At 45.8% G+C, this 19,624-nt stretch overlaps 1 protein-coding gene and 1 long non-coding RNA gene across 4 annotated transcripts in view; one reads left to right on the top strand and one right to left on the bottom strand.

Annotated features, from left to right (window-relative positions):
- LOC134350762 (1-acyl-sn-glycerol-3-phosphate acyltransferase delta-like) overlaps positions 1-19,624 on the top strand; it is a 134,425-nt gene that overhangs the window by 74,482 nt on the left and 40,319 nt on the right. For all 3 annotated transcript variants that reach the window (XM_063056419.1, XM_063056420.1, XM_063056421.1), the window contains exon 3: positions 10,497-10,666. In XM_063056419.1, the coding sequence (XP_062912489.1) occupies positions 10,497-10,666 (170 nt within the window). The remainder of the gene's footprint in view (positions 1-10,496; positions 10,667-19,624) is intronic.
- Positions 8,297-15,741, bottom strand: LOC134350763 (uncharacterized). Its single transcript, XR_010018983.1, has 3 exons — positions 14,535-15,741; positions 12,910-13,103; positions 8,297-8,548 (listed from the first exon to the last, which is right to left on the bottom strand). It is a non-coding gene; the product is annotated as an uncharacterized LOC134350763 (long non-coding RNA).

The following is a 19,624-nucleotide window of genomic DNA, read 5'->3' on the forward strand; positions in this document are numbered from 1 at the left end:
ATTTTGTTTTTTTTCTCCTATATTATGTATTGCATTGAACTGCTGCTGCTAAGTTAACAAATTTCACGTCCCATGCCGGTGATAATAAACCTGATTCTGATTCTTCTCTGAACTCAAGGCTTCACCACAGCTGGGTCTTTAAAACTGTGCTTTTTTTTAACGTGACTGCCTTTATCATGGGAATTCATAAAGGTTACAAAGCAACTGTATTCCTTCACATTGGAGAAGATTTTTCTTGGTTAACATGACTTCTTGGTAAATGCCCATCTTTGTCACAATGATATCAAAGCTCCAGAGAATACCCTCACTTGTTAAACATGGAAACAGCTTCACGGTATTTTACATGACTCTGTAATACAAGATTAACAAGATCAATCACTCTTAAGCTATGTATATTTATAGAACATTCAGAAAATTGAGGTATTTAATAAAAGTAATATCCAAAATCTCAAGCTATCTCCAGTGGGACCCCACCACTAAGCACATATTTCCTTCTCTCCTCTCCCCCCCCCCCCCACCTTCTGCTGGGATCACTTCCTACGTAACTCTCTTATCTGTTCGTCCCTCCCCACTGATCTCCCTATCTCCCTCCTGGCACTTATCACACCTGCCCCTGCACCTCCTCCCTCACTACCATTCCGAGCTCCAAATAGTCCTTCCATGTGTGGCGACACTTAACCTGTTGGGGTGACCTACTGTATCTAGTGCTCCTAGTGTGTCCTCCTGTATATTGGTTCGCCAAGAACCTAAACTCTGTCCACTAGAAAAAGTGGGATCTCCCAGTGGCCACCCATTTTAATTCCACTTCCCATTCCCATTCCACCATGTCTGTCTATGGCCTCCTCTACTGCTGCAATGAGGCTATCCTCAAGTTGGAGGAGCAACACCTTATATTATGTCTGAGTAGTCTCTAGCCTGATGGCATGAACGTTGATTTCTTGATCTTCCGGTAATGCCCCCCCCACCCCACCTTCACCATTCCCCAATCCCATTTCCCTCTCTCACCTTATCACCTCCCTCTGTTGCTCCTGCCCCTTTTCTTTCTTCCATGACCTTCTGTCCTCTCCTATCAGGTTCCCCCTTCTCCAGCTCTGTATCTCTTTCACCAATAATTCCATCTCTTTACTCATCCCTCCCCACTTCCCGGTTTCAGCTATCACCTGTGCTGCTTTCTCCCCTCCTCCCCTCCTTCACCACCCCCACTTTCTTTACTCTGACTCCTCATCTTTTTTTCCCCTCCAGTCCTGATGAAGGGTCTCGGCCCGAAATATCAACTGTACTCTTTTCCATAGATGCTGCCTGGCCTGCTGAGTTCCTCCAGCATTTTGATCCAATATCTCAAATCTGCCTGCTTTGCACCACCATAGTCCTGAGCATGCCAGGTTACTTTGTGCTCGCCTCAGGTTGACTTGAAAGACGTACTGACATGCTGTTGAATTTTTTTTACATCAAAATAAACTTTATTCATAATAAAAAAAAATTTACAAGTATAAGCCGTGCAATGCCTTTTCATAGTCAGTGCATTAATCAGGGATTCCCAACCTGCAGTCCACGAATTCCTTGGTTAGTGGCATATAAACGGTTTTGGAAACCCCTGCTTTAAGTAGTGTTCAATTATGTTCCCTAAAACCAATAGAACTGTAGCCACTCATGGCCCCCTGGGGCAGTGAATGAGTACAATAATTGAGAGGCTCCCTCACCCACTTTTTCTTTATTTCAAAATATACTTTATTCAAAAATAAATATATACAATAAACCATTCAATAACTTTTCATCCTTTACATACGTTTCCATTATAGTCAGTACATATCCGTATTTATAGCCACCCATGTGGCACTCCAGTAGTTCAGCTTACCATATCACATCATTGTTGAGGGGTATACTCCCTGCCCACCAATCCCTCCCACTCCCACGGGTGGAGAAACCTATACTGTGGTCCTTCCCCACCGGGCCCTTGCGGTGGCTGCACCAAGTTTCAGTGCGTCCCTCAGCACGTACTCCTGCAGCCGAGAATGTGCCAGTCGGCAGCATTCTCCCACGGACATCTCCATGTGCTGGTAGATCATCAAGTTTCAGGCCGACCAAAGAGCGTCTTTCACCGAGTTGATGATCTGCCAGCAGCTCCGGATGTTGGTCTCCGTGTGTGTCCCCGGGAACAGCCCGTAGATCAGAGAGTCCTCTGTTACGCAGCTGCTGGGGATAAAACGTGACACTAGCCCGTCCATCCTCCTCCACACCCTCTTTGCGAACTGGCAGTGTGCAAAGAGATGGGTCACAGACTCCTCCTCACTGCAGTCCTCCCGTGGGCAGTGGGGTGCGGAGACGACGTTCCGGGCGTACAGGAGGGCCCTGACTGGGAGGGCCCCTCTCACCGCCAGCCAGGCGAGGTCTTGGTGCCTGTTGGTGAGATCTGGCGATGAGGCATTTTGCCAGATGAACTGGACAGTCTGCTCAGGGAACCACTCCACTGTGTCCATCACGTCCTTCTCCTGCAGTGCCTGCAGGACACTACGTGCCGACCACTGCCTGATGGCCCTGTGGTCAAAGGCGTTCTCCTGGAAGAACTTTGCTATGTAGGACAGGTATGCCGGCAACGACCAGCTGACTGGGGTGGTGTGCGGGAGTGGGGCCAGACCCATCCTTCGTAGCCAGGGCGACAGGTAGAACCTGGGCACATAGTGGTACTTGGTGCCCACATACCTGGGTTCTACACACAACCTGATGCAGCCACATACGAAGCTGGCCATCAGGGTGAGGGCGACATTGGGGACGTTCTTGCCCCCGTTGTCCAGGGACTTGTGCATGACGGTCCGTCTCACCCGCTCCATCTTGGATCCCCAGACGAATCTGAAGACAGCTCGGGTGATTTCCTAGCTGTAGGAGCGGGAGACGGGCCAGACCTGCGCCAAGTACAGCAGCCCTGAGAGCACCGCACACCTGATGACCAGGTTCTTGCCCGTTATCGACAGGGAGCGCCCTCCCCACAGTCCCAGTTTCTGTTTCACCTTGGCAGTCCACTCCTGCCAGTTCTTGTTGCACACCTCGGCCCCTCCGAACCAGATCCCCAACACCTTCACGTGGTCAGGCCTGATGGTGAAGGGGACGCTGGATCGGTCGGGCCAGTTGCCGAAGAGCATGGCTTCGCTCTTCGTGCGGTTGACCCTGGCCCCCGACGCTAGCTCGAACTGTTCGTAGATGTCCAGAAGTCTGCGAGCTGACCTCGGATCAGAGCAGAAGACGGTGACGTTGTCCATGTACAGGGAGGTTTTCACTTGGGTCCCTCCACTGCCTGGCAGCGTCACCCCTCTTATGCCCTCATCCCTCCTGATGGCTTCCGCAAAGGGTTCTATGCAGCAGACAAGCAAGACAGGGGAGAGGGGACAGCCCTGCCTGACTCCAGACCTGATGGGGAAGCTGTCTGTTTCCCACCCGTTGACCTGGACTGCACTACGGATGTCTGTGTAGAGCAGTCTAATCCAATTCCGGATTCCCTCCCCAAATCCCATTTTGGAGAGCACGTCTGCCCTGTACGTGTGCGATATCCTGTCAAGGGCTTTCTCCTGGTCCAAGCTGACCAGGCAGGCGTCCATCCCCCTGTCCTGCACGAGGCGATGGTGTCCCTCAGCAGCACGAGGCTGTCTGAGATCTTCCTGCCCGGTACAGCACAGGTTTGGTCTGGGTGAATCACCTGTCCTAGAGCAGACTTGACCCTGTTGGCGATAGCCTTGGACAGGATCTTGTAATCCACATTCAGGAGAGAGATGGGTCTCCAATTTCTAATGTCCTCCCTTTCCCGCTTCTGCTTGTAGATGAGGGTGATGATGCCCTTCCGCATGGACTCAGACATACTGCCGGCCAGAAGCATAGCGTTGTACACTTCCAGCAGGTCTGGGCCCATCCAGTTCCACAGAGCCGAGTACAACTCAGCCGGTAAGCTGTCGCTTCCGGGAGTCTTACCTGACCCAAAGGAACGGATGGAGCCTGTCAGCTCGTCCAGGGTCAGTGGCTGATCCAGACTCTCCCGCTTGCCGTCATCTGACCTGCGTGATAGACGACAGGAAGTTGCGGGAGGCTGTGGATTCTGTGGGCTTTTCGTCGTACAGACCGGCATAGAAGGACTTGCAGATCCTCAGTATGTCGGTCTGCGAGGACGCGACTGAGCCGTCCTCTTCCTTAAGGTTGTGGATCACAGAGCTCCCCCTGTGCACCCTTTGGAAGAAGAAACGTGAGCACGTCTCGTCCTGCTCCACGGTTTGGACCCTTGATCGGAAGATGATCTTGGAGGATTCGACGGCGAGGTGCTGGGCTTGCCGGTTCTTCACCTCGCGCAATTCCTCCCTGACATCCACCCCCTTCGACTGCAGAAGGAGAAGTTGCTGCAACTCTGTCTGGAGTTTACGCAGTTCCCTCTGCTCCTGCCTTGCTTTCTGGATACCTTGCAAATGAAGAACCTCTTAATGTTCTCTTTGGTGGCTTCCCACCAGTGAACCGGGGAATCAAAGAAGACTTTCAAGGTTCTCCTACCTGTGTACTCCCTCTCTAGTTCCTCGATGTTCTCTGGGGTCAGCAGCTTTACATTCAGCTTCCAAGTCCCCCTGCCTGCCTTCTGGTCCTCCCGTAAGAGACAGGTGGCTCTCAGAAGGCAGTGGTCAGAGAAGAACACCGGTGTGACGTCGGTGGACCTGACCGTGAGGGACTCTGAGAGGAAGAGGAAGTCGATCCGGGAGCGGGCTGAGCCGTCCGATCGTGTCCAGGTGGCTTGCGGCTGTGCTCCACCTGTGGGGGTGCCAAAGGTGTCGCACAGCTTGGCTGTCTTCACCGTTTTCCTCAGGAGTCTGGAGGTACTGTCCAGCCTGCTGGGTCCTCCAGCCACATCAATGGTGCAGTTGAAGTCTCCGGCCAGAACGACCGGCTGGGACGTCACCAGCAGCTGTGGGAGCTGCTCGAAGACAGCCAGCTGCTCGCTCCGCACGGGGGAGGCGTACACGTTGATCAGCCGGAGCGGAGTGCCCCGGTATTTGACGTCTGCTACCAGGAGGCGCCCCGCAACCACCTCTTTAACTTGGGTGATTGAGAAGTTGTCTCCCCGCAGCAGAATCCCCAGGCCGGAAGTGTGACAATCGTTGCCCCCCAACCACACAGACAAACCTTTTTTCCACCACCGTGACCACCTCCGGTAGTTCCGGAGGTGTGGTAGTCCGCACTCCTGGAGGAAGGTCACGTCGGCCTTTACAGTGTCCAGGTACTGGAGCGTGCTGACGCATCGCCCAGTACTCTTCAAACTTCGCACGTTCAAGCACGCCAATTTAAGGTCTGCCATCATTGTAAGTCCTTTATTTTGGCTGCTCTCCGTCTTCACCCTTGCCATCCTGAGCCTTCATTCCCACCGGCTTTGTGAAGTTTTCCACCTCCTGTGGGCTCAGGTACTGCTGGTAGTACTCCCCCGGGTGTGGCCATTCTGGTTCTGGGCCCGGGGGGTTGTTGACTTCCCTGGGCTGCTTCCCCTTCAGGCTGCTGGGTGCCAGCCGTGGCTCTGCTCCCGGATTCCCGAAGCTGTGTGTGTCTGCTGCTCTCCGCCTCCTGTACTTGGGGGGTGGCCAGCAGACTTTCTCCCTCCTCTCTCCTCCTCTCCACCTGTTCTGCCACCCGCTTCTTCCGCCGGGGCTGCTGGCCTCCCCCAACTCCTTCCTCCTCTGAAGAGGACAGGGTACCAGAGGCTGTGTGGTTCCCTGCCCTTTTCTTGTGTTGCTCCGCCTTCTGTTGCTTGGCCGCCGCCTTTTTGCTCTTTTTGCGTTTCACGACCTTCCATTCGGTTTCCACCTCAGCTCTCCCCTCCTCCATGGACTCCTGCTCGTCGTTTGCCTGGTCCTGGAGGGTCTGCAGGGGGGTGGCAGGTCTTGGGGGGCTTGCACCTTCCTCCCTGGTTTCGTCGTCCGTCCTGTCGGGTGCCTCGTCTGCAGCGCTGGTGGGTACGTCCGAAACTGCCTGGGCCCTTTCAGGGCCAGCACCTCCCCTGGTCGCCTGTGCGTAGGTACCCCCACGCCTCGGGCAGGCTCTGTACAGGTGGCCAGCCTGTCCGCAAAGGTTGCAAGACTTGGCCTGCGTGCAGTCTTTGGTCAGGTGGCCTTCGGTTTTACAGTTCTTGCACATCACCACCCTGCATTGGGCTGTGATGTGCCTCGCCTTGCCGCAGTTTCGGCACACCCTGGGTTGCCCTGCATACACCATGTACCCTCGGTTACCTCCGATGGCGAAGACGGAGGGGGGATGGATGACGCCGCCGTTGAAGTCCAACCTCAGCTTCACCTTGACCTGCCGTTTGCTGGTCCAGATTCCCGGTCCGTCCTTCACGTCCGCTGGTGTTCCTACGCTCCACGTACCGAGCGAGGAATGTAAGGACATCCACCACTGGCACGTGCGGGTTGAACAGATGTACCGTGATTGTCCGTTCCTGTTGGGTAACCGTTGCAAAGAGGGCCTGTGCTTTCAGCAGTGACAGCGGCGCCTCTGTCCCCTTCAGCTGAAGCTGCTGGTACAGCTTCTGCCACCCTGCAGCCTGCCGGAAAGTGACACCGAAGAAACCTGCGAAGTCCTGGACGCAGTAGATGTCGTTGGGCATAAATCTGCAGCATTCCATCAAGACCTTCCGGATGAAGGTCTCTCGGGTGAAGCTGGTGCCCCCGTTCCGGTCTCGCACTGTCAGCCTGACAGTGTTCTTGATACCCGAGCCTCGAGCCGATGCACTGCTCACTGCTGCCATCTTCTTCCTCACTGCTGTTGTCGCTGGTATGGGGTGTTAGATTGGAGGCCAATCAGCATTAGGATCCACCCCTGCGTCAGCGTGAACTCGTCTCCTCCGCCTTCCGGTCTGATAAGAACAGATACTACACTTGATCTTAGCCAAAAGGCCTATTCCTTAATACAGTCAGGCTCTCAGCCAGCTCGATAGTATTGTAATGTGTTAGGGTCCTGCAATACTCTTTAAACTGATGCTCAGTAGTAACCTCTGTCAAAGTTGGAAGTCTATGTTACACAGTGCCACATTTTTGTGAGCAACTTTTTGTTGTTGACTGCTGTCACTTTACTCCTATCTACAAAATTGTAGCATTTTATGAATTCTCATGATAATGACATTCAAGTAAAATCAAGGTTTTGAAAATCCACTGGTATTTGAGTAGTGAAGCTTGGGTACAAAAATGAGTGACTTCTATTATTTGTGGAACTGCAAGTCATGAGTCTCAGTCCTTGGGTAGGTAAGAGAAGCAACAGGCATAGGTAAGAAATAATTTCAAGAATACTGGCTAAGTAAATTCACTTTATTTGGTACCTCTTGTCCCTAATAAAGTGGCCACTGTGTGTATTTCTGTAGGTTCGTGATCTTCTGTTGCTGTAGCCCATCCGTTTCCACATTTGATATATTGTGCATTCAGAGACGCTCTTCTGCACATCACTGTTGTACTGCGTGGTTATTTAAGTTACTGTCGCATCCTTGACAGCTTGAACCAGTCTGGCCATTCTCCTCTGACCTCTCTCTCATTAACAAAGCATTTTTACCCACAGAACTGTCACTCACTGGATGCTTTTAGTATTTTGCACCATTCTCTGTAAACTATAGAGACGGCTATGTGTGAAAATCGCAGGAGATGAGCAGTTTTTGAGTTACTCAAACCACCCCATCTGGCACCAACAATCATTCCATGGTCAAACTCACTTAGATCACACTTCCTCTCATTCTGATGTTTGGTCAGAACAACAACTGAACCCCCTGACCTCGTGCTTTTATGCATTGACTTGCTGCCACATGATTAGCTGATTTAGATGTTTGCGTTAACAAGCATGTGTACCTAATAAAGTGCCCACTAACTGTATATCTGGGTTAGTTCAATATTCCCAACCATACACAGATTTTCAATGTTTGATGAATATTGTCAATGCTTGTTTAAAACTTGTCAATGTATTTTTGAGGACTACTTACTCTAAAGATAGGATTTTTCTTTCAGTTCTATTTATCCAGTAGGTTTGGCCATTTGAACAGAAGACAAGTGAAACACAGGGAATGATTGACTGAACAGTGATAGGAATGTTCCAAATTAGCTTGCTCTGTGTGTGGCCCTGTAAATCACTGGAAGTTATCAGTGCACTGGAGTCAAACAAGATTGGTGCTGCCCTTAAGCCGAAAGTGTCATTGTTTGTTGCTGAGATTACAGCAATTTAAAATGAGGTTATATTTAACTTGGTGGGATACAAATAAAAAGCTTCTTCAAAATTGACAATTTAATCTACTGTTAATAAAAGTATATTAATCATTTACATCAATTGTGTGGCACCGTAGCATAATGGCTTGTGTAATGCTTTATAGTGTCAGTGACTAGTTCAATTCCTGCCACTGTCTGTAACAAATTTGAGTATTCACCTCATGACCGAGTGGGTTTCCTCTTTCCTCCGGGTGCTCTGGTTTCCTCCCGCATTCCAAAGACGTACGGGTTAGTAGGTTAATTGGGCGGTGTGGTCTTGTTGGGCCAGTAGGGCCTGTTACCGTGCTGTATTTCTAAAGAAAAGTAATAAAATAAATACATTAATTAATAATATTATAAAGATATGAGGCCAGATTTACTTTCAGATCATTGAAGTCAAGTTTATTGTCATTTAACTATATACATGTATATCTTTAAATGAGGCAACATTTCTTCGGACCAGGGTGTAAAGCACAGTAGTACACATGACACACTAACTTATGAAAGTAAGAAAATTCTAGCATTTACTCTCACATTATTGGGTTCAGAATAGGGAGAAGTCCTGAACCTGCTAACCTGTTTCTGCCTGTGGTTTCATAGCCATGCCTCTAATTTAGATACTACACCCTGCTAGGGGTGTAAGGCCACAAGATGAACTTGTAGAACAACCCAGCACCCAAGCTGGGGAATGTACTGACTGAAACCTGTACCAGAGCTCAGTCATTTGAATGGAAGAAGTTGTGAGGGGAGAAGAAGTTTCTATGCCAGATAATTTGCTGTCTTGTTTATATGTGGGTGATTTACAGTTTAAAATTTGTTAAATTTGTTCATTTGATCTGTAATAGTTTTTGAATGCTTCTGAGCCTTGGGGTAATCAGAAGTTTTCAAAGTTTTTGATTGCTGGCAAAGCTTGGAATCTTTCTTTTCCACTTAGTTTGTGGGTGTAGCTTCCTGCTTAGAATCCACATGTTTTTATCAGTGACTTAACAAGGGGGAATCTGAAAGTTTTCCTGATTATCAACGGGGAACAGACACAGTTTGCCAAGATCATCAAGTTCTGGCCCAAAAGCTTTGCATCAGAAGTTTGGATTTAGAGACATTGACGGGTGCTAAAATGCTTTGATGTTTTCCAGATTCAGCTCTTTGGAGCTGCATGTGGCTGAACCTCTAAAAGAATGTATTATACAAAATATTAGTAAGAATGCAGTCTTTTATTGAGATTCTCCTTTAAAACTTGTCTCCTTTGAAGCTTTTAGTTATCTCTGCTGATGTTTCACCCTGGCTTGGGTATACTTTGTCTGATTGAGCTCTTTGAAATGTTTTATCATAAATGGTCATATATAAATACAAATTATTGTTGTGTCAAAATTTGGTAAAGTAACGATCATCCAATCATGTCAAAGTTTTAAGCATGATTTCTTTACTGCTCCATTGGTGATCCTGCTCCAAAAACGTGACCTTCTGAATTCTAAGTAATTACCTAAAAAAGGTCATAAAACTTAACCCAGTGATGTCCAAGCAGCTGAAACTACTGTGCCAAGAATGAATAACTCAGGATGGATGTGGTGTGAAGTTTTACTCATTTTAGGGATAAGTGCTATATAGAAACTTTGCATATCACATCCTGAATGTAGCCACCATGGCTTGTTTGTGATGGAAGAGATTGAGCCAGCAGTTTTGGTGAAATGGATGTCTTCAATTCTAACAACTTTAACCTAAAAAAATCATTACTCCACAGTAAAAATGGCAAGAACATGAACTAAATGAATTACAATTCTCTTGTTTTTCCTCATCTCTTCATTGCTAAGAACTTCGGGGAATAAGAGGTTTGCTATTTTTCATGCTTAACTCATTAAGCATGCATTGGCTTTTTTTCCTAACAAGACAACACCCTACTGGAATAATGTCACACTATTTCATTTTCTACGTCAAACACTTCTATAGCTTCCCTGAGATTTTTAAATGATTAACAAATAAAGTCTGTTTTCTTCTTTGTAACATTTGGGGTTTGACGATGACTCCCAAAATTGCTGTAAGTAGGATATTTACAGGTACTAAACAGGTTTTAAAAAGTCTTTTTCTCATATGCCTGTTCTGAGAGTTTAAACTATTGCTTTGTGCTATGTCAGTGGACTTGAATATAAGTGATGACCAGTAATATATTTGGCATATTAACTGTAATAAGAACTGCAAAAATAAATTATTTTATTAAACTTGTTATGAACTCTGGTATAATTTATGCTTTTTCCCTTTATATTACAGAATTGGTGTGGCTGCTGGAGTGGTGGTCAGGCACTGAATGTACTCTTTATACTGATCAAAAGAATTACGTTAAATATGGAAAAGAGAATGCTATTGTTATTCTCAACCATAACTATGAGATTGATTTTCTTTGTGGATGGGACTTCTGTGAAAGGTTTGGTGTCTTGGGGGTAAGTGTGTGCTTTTATCATTTGGTGCATTTTGTAAAGTCAGCCTTCTGAATTACTGTCCATGTTTTATTTTAAAAATACCTATTTAATTGTGGTTTTCTCACAGTCCATTGTAGAAAACACCTGTTGATCTTAAGTTGGACATATTTTGTGATTTTTTAAAAAAATAAATGCTAATGTTGACATGGAGAAAATCCTGGCCCACTTCAGCAATGGTGTAGATTACCTGAACTCTCTTTGTCAACCAGATTCCACAAGCTCTACACATCTTTCCTTCCCTGGTCTGAAATAGGGTGTTGTACAGGATTCAATAGGTCACCATGAATCTCAAGACTATTATCACATATTTGATGAATACGCTAGTCAATCTTGTCACCATAATCAAAACTCTACTCACAAGTTTATCAGATACCTTCTGCAAATCCAAATATTAATGAATTCATGGTTCCTCTCTATCCAGAGTAGAAGTTACTTCTTCAAAGAACTCCAATCAATTGGTCAAACATCAATTTTCTTTTGCAAAACCATGCTGATTTTCCTGATTACTTTGATCTTTAAAGTACCATGCTTTAACATTATTAAAAATAATTTTTAACATTTTTCCAATAATCGGTGTTAAGCTAACTGTCCTGTATTTTCATGCTTTCTGTCTCCCTTTTTGATTTAAAAAGATTGCATTTGCTATTTTTCAATCTAATGGATGCTTCCCTGAATCTAGGGAATTTTGGAAAGTTATTATCAACACATCAGCTCTCATGCAAGCCACTTTAAAGACCCTAGGATGAAGTCTATCAGGATCTGGAAACTTGTCAGCTCGCAGTTCCATCAATTTGCTCAGTACTTCTCTGCTGGTAATTGCAATTTTCCTGAGTTCCTCCCTCCCTTCCAGCTCAGCTATTTTTAGAATGTTACTCATGTCCGGTATAGTGAAGATGCAAGATGCACAATACTTGATTAGTAACCTGCCATGTCCTTGTTTTTCCCACTTATTAATTCCCCTGACTTGCTTCCAATAACAACTCCACCTTGGATTCCCTTCCTAAAGCAATATAGCCTTCAGTTTTCAGCTTGCAGCTTTTGTAACCCTGTAATCATCACGTTATCTAATAGCCTGAACGTTTATTTTTACTGCGCTGTTTTATTGCTACGTACATTCAGGAGTCTTTAGTGCGTCCTGTTTTAATGTCTAGATTTTTTCCCTTCGTGATGTCATATTTTGTTTATGATTTTCTAAGTTAGTCATTTTTTTCTATTACTGCCTTCCCTCTAGCCTTGCTTTTGCTCTTACCTTGTTTTGCCCCTGTGCCTCCATTATAAGACCACAAGTCATAGGAGCAGAATTAGGCCATTTGGCCCTTTGGGTCTCCTCAGCATTTCCATCATGGTTGATTTATTGTCCTGCTCAACCTCGTTCTTCTGCTTCCTCCCTGTAACCTTTGACATGCTTACTAATCAAAAACCTGTCAACCTCCGCTTTAAATCTACCCAGTGACTGGGCCTCCACAGCCGTCTGTGGCAATGAATTCCACTGATTCACCAGCCTGTGGCTAAAGAAATTCCTCCTCAGGATTATTTAAACTTATTCAGTTGAAAATCCTCCCTAGTTCGTTGGCTTGCTTGAACATTGATCCCAGGACATTTCAAATGTAGAGCCTTCCAACAATATCATTTTGACTATTCTTCAATATCGTTGTCAGTGCCACACTTCTACCTTAGAAGGAAAAGCTTAGATTTTTTTCCCTCCCTCATTTTATGTCAATTCTAAATTCTTCCTTGAAATTGTACTGTTTTAAAGTAATGTTCTGCAATGTATTTTAGAATTGTAGATATTATCTTGTATCAAATCTCCTTCCTGTGTAGGAATTTAGCTCTTTCACGTACTTGATCTATGTTTCTGCTATGTTTTCCATTCCAGTTTTAAACTCTGTCTGGCATGTGGTCAAACACTTTACATCAAGATGTTGTGTACTTAATATTTTTGGCTGTGACGCAAAAAAAATGGATTTAATTGCATTTGGCCACTGCATTAAGCCATAAACAAGATTGACTACAAATGATAATAAATAGGCTAAAAAAAGTTCATGATTTTAAAAGATCGAGAGATTTAGGTAATGTACCCTTCAACAATTTTTTTTATCAATATTACCTGATGGGGTAGAGATTTGTCTCCACCAAAGGAGGTGTAAGGTGCTCCTTCCCACTGCTAGCCTGCAGGTCACCCTTGGACAAGGTGTAGCACCTACCTAGCCCCCAGTCCGGGTCACATGAAGCCATGGAAGCAGGAGATGGATGGTCGTATGAGCAGCTGGTGTGCATCATAAATCCTGGTTGTGCGACCGCTTACGCCAGGCAGATAATCTCTGAAGGGTATTGGTAATGTCTGGAGTCACCCATCTTGTTAAGACACTGTCCAGAAGCAGGCAATAGAAATGCTATTCTGTAGAAAAATTTGCCAAGAACAGTCATGGTCATGGAAAGATGATCGCCCCGGTCATACAACATGGCAGATAATGAACAAAGCTGTGTTATGCACACATGCTGAGCTCGTTGACTTCATTAACTTTCCTCCAACCTGCCCTCAAGTTTACCTGGTCCATTTCCGACACCTCCTGCCCCTTTCTAGATCTTTCTGTCTCTATCTCTGGAGACAGCTTATCTACTGATGTCTACTATAAGCCTACTGACTCACACACCTATCTGGACTATTCCTCTTCTCACCCTGTCTCTTGCAAAAATGCCATCCCCTTCTCGCAATTCCTCTGTCTCCGCCGCATCTGCTCTCAAGATGAGGCTTTTCATTCCAGGACGAGGGAGATGTCCTCCTTTTTTAAAGAAAGGGGCTTCCCTTCCTCCACCATCAACTCTGCTCTCAAACGCATCTCCCCCCTTTCACGCACATCTGCTCTCACTCCATCCTCCCGCCACCCCAATAGGAATAGGGTTCCCCTGGTCCTCACCTACCACCCCGCCAGCCTCCGGGTCCAACATATTATTCTCCGTAACTTCCGCCACCTCCAATGGGATCCCACCTCTGAGCACATCTTTCCTTCCCCCACTCTCTGCTTTCTGGAGGGATCGCTCCCTACGCGACTCCCTTGTCCATTCGTCCCCCCCATCCCTCCCCACTGATCTCCCTCCTGGCACTTATCCTTGTAAGTGGAACAAGTGCTAAACATGCCCTTACACTTCCTCCCTTACCACCATTTAGGGCCCCAGATAGTCCTTCCAGGTGAGGCGACACTTCACCTGTGAGTCGGTTGGGGTGATGTACTGCATCTGGTGCTCCTGATGTGGCCTTCTATATATTTGCGAGACCCGACGCAGACTGGGAGATCGTTTTGCTGAACACCTACGCTCTGTCCGCCAGAGAAAGCAGGATCTCCCAGTGGCCACACATTTTAATTCCACATCCCACTCACATTCTGACATGTCTATCCATGGCCTCCTCTACTGTAAAGATGAAGCCACACTCAGGTTGGAGGAGCAACACCTTATATTCTGTCTGGGTAGCTTCCAACCTGATGGCATGAACATTGACTTCTCTAACTTCCGTTAATGCCCCACCTCCCCCTCGTACCCCATCCGTTATTTATTTATATACACACATTCTTTCTCTCTCTCTCCTTTTTCTCCCCCTGCCCATCCTCTGGGTTTTTTCCCCCCTCCCCCTTTTCCTTCTCCCTGGGCCTCCTGTCCAATGATCCTCTCATATCCCCTTTGCCAACCACCTGTCCAGCTCTTGGCTCCATCCCTCCCCCTCCTGTCTTCTCCTATCATCTCGGATCTCCCCTCCCCCTCTCAAATTTCTTACTAGCTCTTCCTTCAGTTAGTCCTGACGAAGGGTCTCAGCCTGAAACGTCGACTGTACCTCTTCCTAGAGATGCTGCCTGGCCTGCTGCGTTCACCAGCAACTTTGATGAGTGTTGCTTGAATTTCCAGCATCTGCAGAATTCCTCGTGAAAGCTGTATCTCATTCATTTTGCCTGTGAACTGGTAAATCTGTGTTCAAAGTAAAAAGGGGAGAGGGAAGGGGGGAGAGATCAATTAAACATTTTGCCAGTAATGATGCTATAGGGAAAGGGCAGCTTTCAAATATTGTATTTAACCAGCTACTTTTGGAAACATTGTGCCTATTTTAATTTCAAGTTGGGCCATTAATCCTGAGCTGAGCTACTGATTAATTTACTCTTCGGGGGGCAAGTCTAACCTCGACACCCATGTGAAACTAGTGCTTTCATCCAGCATTCTTTGAGAGAATAGGCTAATTTGGAAAGCAAACACTGGATTTAAAATACATCAAGGCTGCAGGTTTCTACTGCCAACACAGCAGCTTACGAAGGAAGGTAAATTGTCCTTGTCGGGTGTGGTGGGGTGACTCTTAACGATTTCGGCCCCAACACACAGAATTCCAGGTATGAATTGAAGGAATGCTTCTGTGTTAAATTATATTACAGCTACAAATCACATGAATAGTTCTGCTATTTTTGTGGACAAGCCCAATGAAAAGCCATTGGGATTCGTGTGCTTTTTAGACGAGTTACATCGATCAGCCTCATGTCTATTATCTAAGATTATACAATGCAACCAGCAGTGACATTTTCATTCAATTGCGAGAAGCACTTACTTTGAACACTAAACTGTTGGTAGTGAGTAGTCCTGTCACCAAACTCCATTTTAATCACTGGTACAAGTACAAATTTTATTTGTATGAGTAATGCAGAATGAGCAGGTTCCAGGGGGAGTGCAAGAGAAAGGACGATGAAAGTGGATGCAGGGACGGCAGCGTGTAACCTTACTCCAGACTGCGGCTTAAATATGGTTCCTGTGTACTGTCAGTGCGCCCTGCAGAATTCATTACACAGCACCTGTGCCCACTTCATTTTGTGACCTGTGCTGATACGTGCAGTTAAAGCTGAACACCATTTCTTAAATGGTGGATCATGGCTGTCAGAAGTCTGAAGTGATTTCTCTCCCCCCCCCCCAAAAGCTATTTTAGTTGTGAACAATGACTGAATACTTAAGAGCAATCAGTGTGTTGGAGGTCTTGTTGGAAGGAAGTCCCGAATGAATAAACTGGCTGGAGCCCAGGTAGATAAATACTGAAAAAACTGGGAGCAACTGTCAGTGAAAGTTGATGCCAAGAGTCTACATTGGCTAGGTAATGGAACCTGTTTAATGATCCTACTTCAGCTTTCAAAGTGAGTCAGTTTGCCCTCAACTGGCTTATGCATCACTAGCCTCACTTAATAGCATACAGTCCATCACCTTCTTACCAGAAATCTCTCTTCTACTTTGGACTGTTGAGCACAGTCCAACCTTGGACACTTTGAGCGCTTTCAACTCAGCTTCCATAGTCAAAGTCACTTAGATCACATTTCTTTCCCATTTGGATGTTCGGTCTGAACCTGTTGACCATGTCTGCATGTTTATATGCTTTGAGTTGCTGTCATGTGATTGGCTGATTAGATATTTGGGTTAAGGAGCGGGTGTACCTAATAAAGTGGTGACTGAAGGTACTTTGCAACTTTTAATCCCAGCCCCAACCACTAATCCCCATTCCACTGTCACCAAGGGCAGGACCTGAGTAAAACAGTTGATAATAAGGGTATCTACATATGAAACCACCTACTTTCATTCTGTTTTTCACATCTTAAATGATTTCAATTAACAGATGCTGTGAATATGTGCTTCCCTTCCTTTCATCGCATGAGTTTTGTCCCTATTCCATTTTGGAAATCCAGGACTTTGAATCTTTCCCAGTTAGTGAATGAATGAAGAATGAAAATCTAGAGAAATTATCTAGAAATATTACCACACAGTTCTTCATATTTGCTACAGCACTACATACTGAATAAAGTTGGATGCTTCCATAAAAGTAGGTCAGTATCTCAAATCACACTTAGTGTAAGTTTCATTCTGTTTGTTTTACTGTTTCTCAAGGAGCACGTTGATGTTGCTGATGCTAGGGTAACAGCGTGCTTAAGGGAAACTCCCCTGTGATTTTGCATCATGCACAGAGCTGGTCTTCATAGCAGGATCAGGCTTACCTGCGCAATGTTGGAGACAACTGATCATTTTCAAGTTTCATTAGACATTAAGGAGCTATGTTTGTCACAAAATTATTCCCAGTCTCAGATGTTTGGAAGATTCGCTTCTCAAAGTTCATTAATTATCAAACTATTTGTCCAACTTACAACCAGAGATTCTTCTTCCCACAGACAACCAAGCAACAAAGAAACACCATGGAACCCATTCAAAAAAAAAATCAAACACTCAAAGTGCAAAAAAAAGAACAAATCACACTAACAGCAAAAACGAGTGAAAAACACACAGAATGTAAAACATCAAACCACAGAACCCTTGAAGCAGTCTAGGAATAAGGAACTAGCTTTCCCTGTGTATATGACGAATAAACTCTTCTATGGGCTTCCAGCCAGGTACAGGTATCGATTATAACCGACGTTTCAATGACAAACTCAGCCATCTTCAGGGATGATGCCTGGGTATGTTTAGTCTGGTGGTGTATATACCCCTGTCGTCTGTCCCTCCTGATTGGTTAGTCCTCATCCCAAAAGATTTCCACTCTCATACCTTGCTTACAATCGAATTCCAGTTCTTACTTGGAGCGAGACCTTCGTATTTGTTAAAATTCTCTTCCTCTAGTTTTATATGAATGGCTTCTTTTACCAAGCCGTCGAAGTCAATCCTGTGGCCATTGCAAATGCAGTGTCTGCTGCCGCCGATTTCTCCGGATAACCCAAATGAATACATCTCCTGTTCTCCTTAATGTGGGTTTCTACCATGCATGCCGTCTGGTCGATATACATTATTCCGCATTTACAGGGGATCCTGTAAACGTCAGCTCCCCTGAGTCCCAGGTCATCCTTGACCCACGTGAACTGTGATTTGAGCTTCCTTACAGGTTCGTGGATGGTATCAATCCGGTATTTTTTCAAGATCCTGGTGATCCTTCCAGAAACCATGGAAATATAGGGAAGGCAGGCGGTAGCGACAGGTTCTTCCTCATTGTTAGGTTTCCTAATTTTTTCCGTTTGTCCTTTTAAGGGCCCGACTGATTTGTAGCCATTCTGTAGGAACAGCGTGTGTAGTTGTCTTATTTCCTCGGGGAGGCTCTCTGGGTTTGAAATAGTTTTCACACGGTTAATCAAGGTAGAAGGAACCGCTCTATCATGGGAGGCGTGATGGTGGCTGTTATTGTTGAGGTATAAGTCCGTGTGTGTGGGTTTCCGATAGATGCCATGTCTTCTGCATCTCCAACGTAAATTGAATGTTTGGACGTATGCTGTTGTGGAACTGTTGGAGTGCCTAGAGTCCATGAGGCCACACTACGAAGGTGTCATCGACATATCTGAAGAAGCACTTGGAGCATAAGGGCAATGAATTCAGAACCCTCTCCTTAAAGTCCACCCTGTAGAAATTAGCAGTAGCTGGCGACATAGTGATCCCACGGCCGCTCCCATTTGTTTGTTCATAGTAGTTCCCCTTATGGTGGAAGTACATTGATGTAAGGGCATGTTCAAAAAGGTCATTGGTACCCTTATTAAACCCTGACCACAGGAGGACCAAGCTGTCCTTAATGGGAACTCTTGTTGACAGGGACACCATGTCGAAACTGACCATTATATCCTTCGGGTTCAACTGTATGTTGGTTATCATTTTAACAAAATCGGTCAAATTCGTGATGTGATGCTCACAGCCCCCAACAGAGGGAGAGAGCATGCTCACTAAATGCTTAGTGAGGTAGTAAGTCAGAGAATCTATCCTATTGACGAAAGGCTTCAGGGGAGAACCCTTCTTGTGTATCTTAGGGAGCCCTTAAAGTCTTGGTGGTACCAGCACTTGAGGCAGAATTATCTTGCATGTCTGCTGGCAGTCCGAATTTCTTCAGTAAAGCGAGGTCATCCTCGTATTCGAGTCCATGGGATACCGCTGTAGAAGTCAGTAGGTGGGATCATCCAGAATCTGTTGAACTTTCCTGTGGTATTGCTCCGAGGACAAAGGAGATGCAACGGTCCGCTGTGGCTGTGCTGGTGAGGGCTTCTTTCACTCTGAACCTGGCTTTTGATGTAACCCAGGTGGTGGCAGTAGGTGATCCACACCACTTTTCAATGGTTGTAATGCACTGCTAGATTAGGGGCATTATTATTCTCCACTGACGGAGAAAGGAATTCATTTCCTTCCCTTTCAATAAAGGGTAGCAGGTATTGTGAAGAAGTGGATTTTCTGGAATTGCAACTATTGGGTGGAGAAGGGAGTGTAGGGTATGATAGACTTATTATGACACTAATGAGGGATAATTTCCAGTTGGCCAATCAGATACTTGCCTTAAAGCCAAACATCGTTGATGCAGGTCCTTCGACCCGTCACATGGGTGCCAGCCATCTAGCATTCATGGCACCGATAATATATATTTTTTGCTTGCATCCCCATCAATTTTGACCTCCAGCAGCCCTGCCCCCTGAATAGCCTAACAACCAGAGCACTAGAGGGAATCGCATTGTCACAGAGAGAATCTGCTGACTCATTTGGGATTGACCACGGGCCTCTGGATATGTACTGCACCTGTAGTAGCAACTCGTTTATTGCGCCAACCTAATTAGGCATCTGATTTTTTTTTTCCAATCAGTTTTTGCAATTGCAAATTTTGTCTTCACTTCCACCTGGACAAGAGATTCTTTCTGCCTCCTCTTGTCTCCACAGTTGGTTGCATGAAAATTCCTCCCAACTCTATCTCTTCCATAATTCAGTATTTACATTCCATTTACCTGGATGGATTGTATACTCAGTGGCCATTTTATTGGGTACCTCCTGTACCTAATAAAGTGGCCACTGAGTGTATGTTCATGGTCTTCTGTTGCTGTAGCCCATCCACTTCAAGGTTCGATGTGCTGTGCATTCAGAGATGCTCTTCTGTACATCACTTTTGGAAAGCATGGT

Source organism: Mobula hypostoma, chromosome 8 (assembly GCF_963921235.1).
Source record: "Mobula hypostoma chromosome 8, sMobHyp1.1, whole genome shotgun sequence".
Taxonomy (NCBI): Eukaryota; Metazoa; Chordata; class Chondrichthyes; order Myliobatiformes; family Myliobatidae; genus Mobula; species Mobula hypostoma.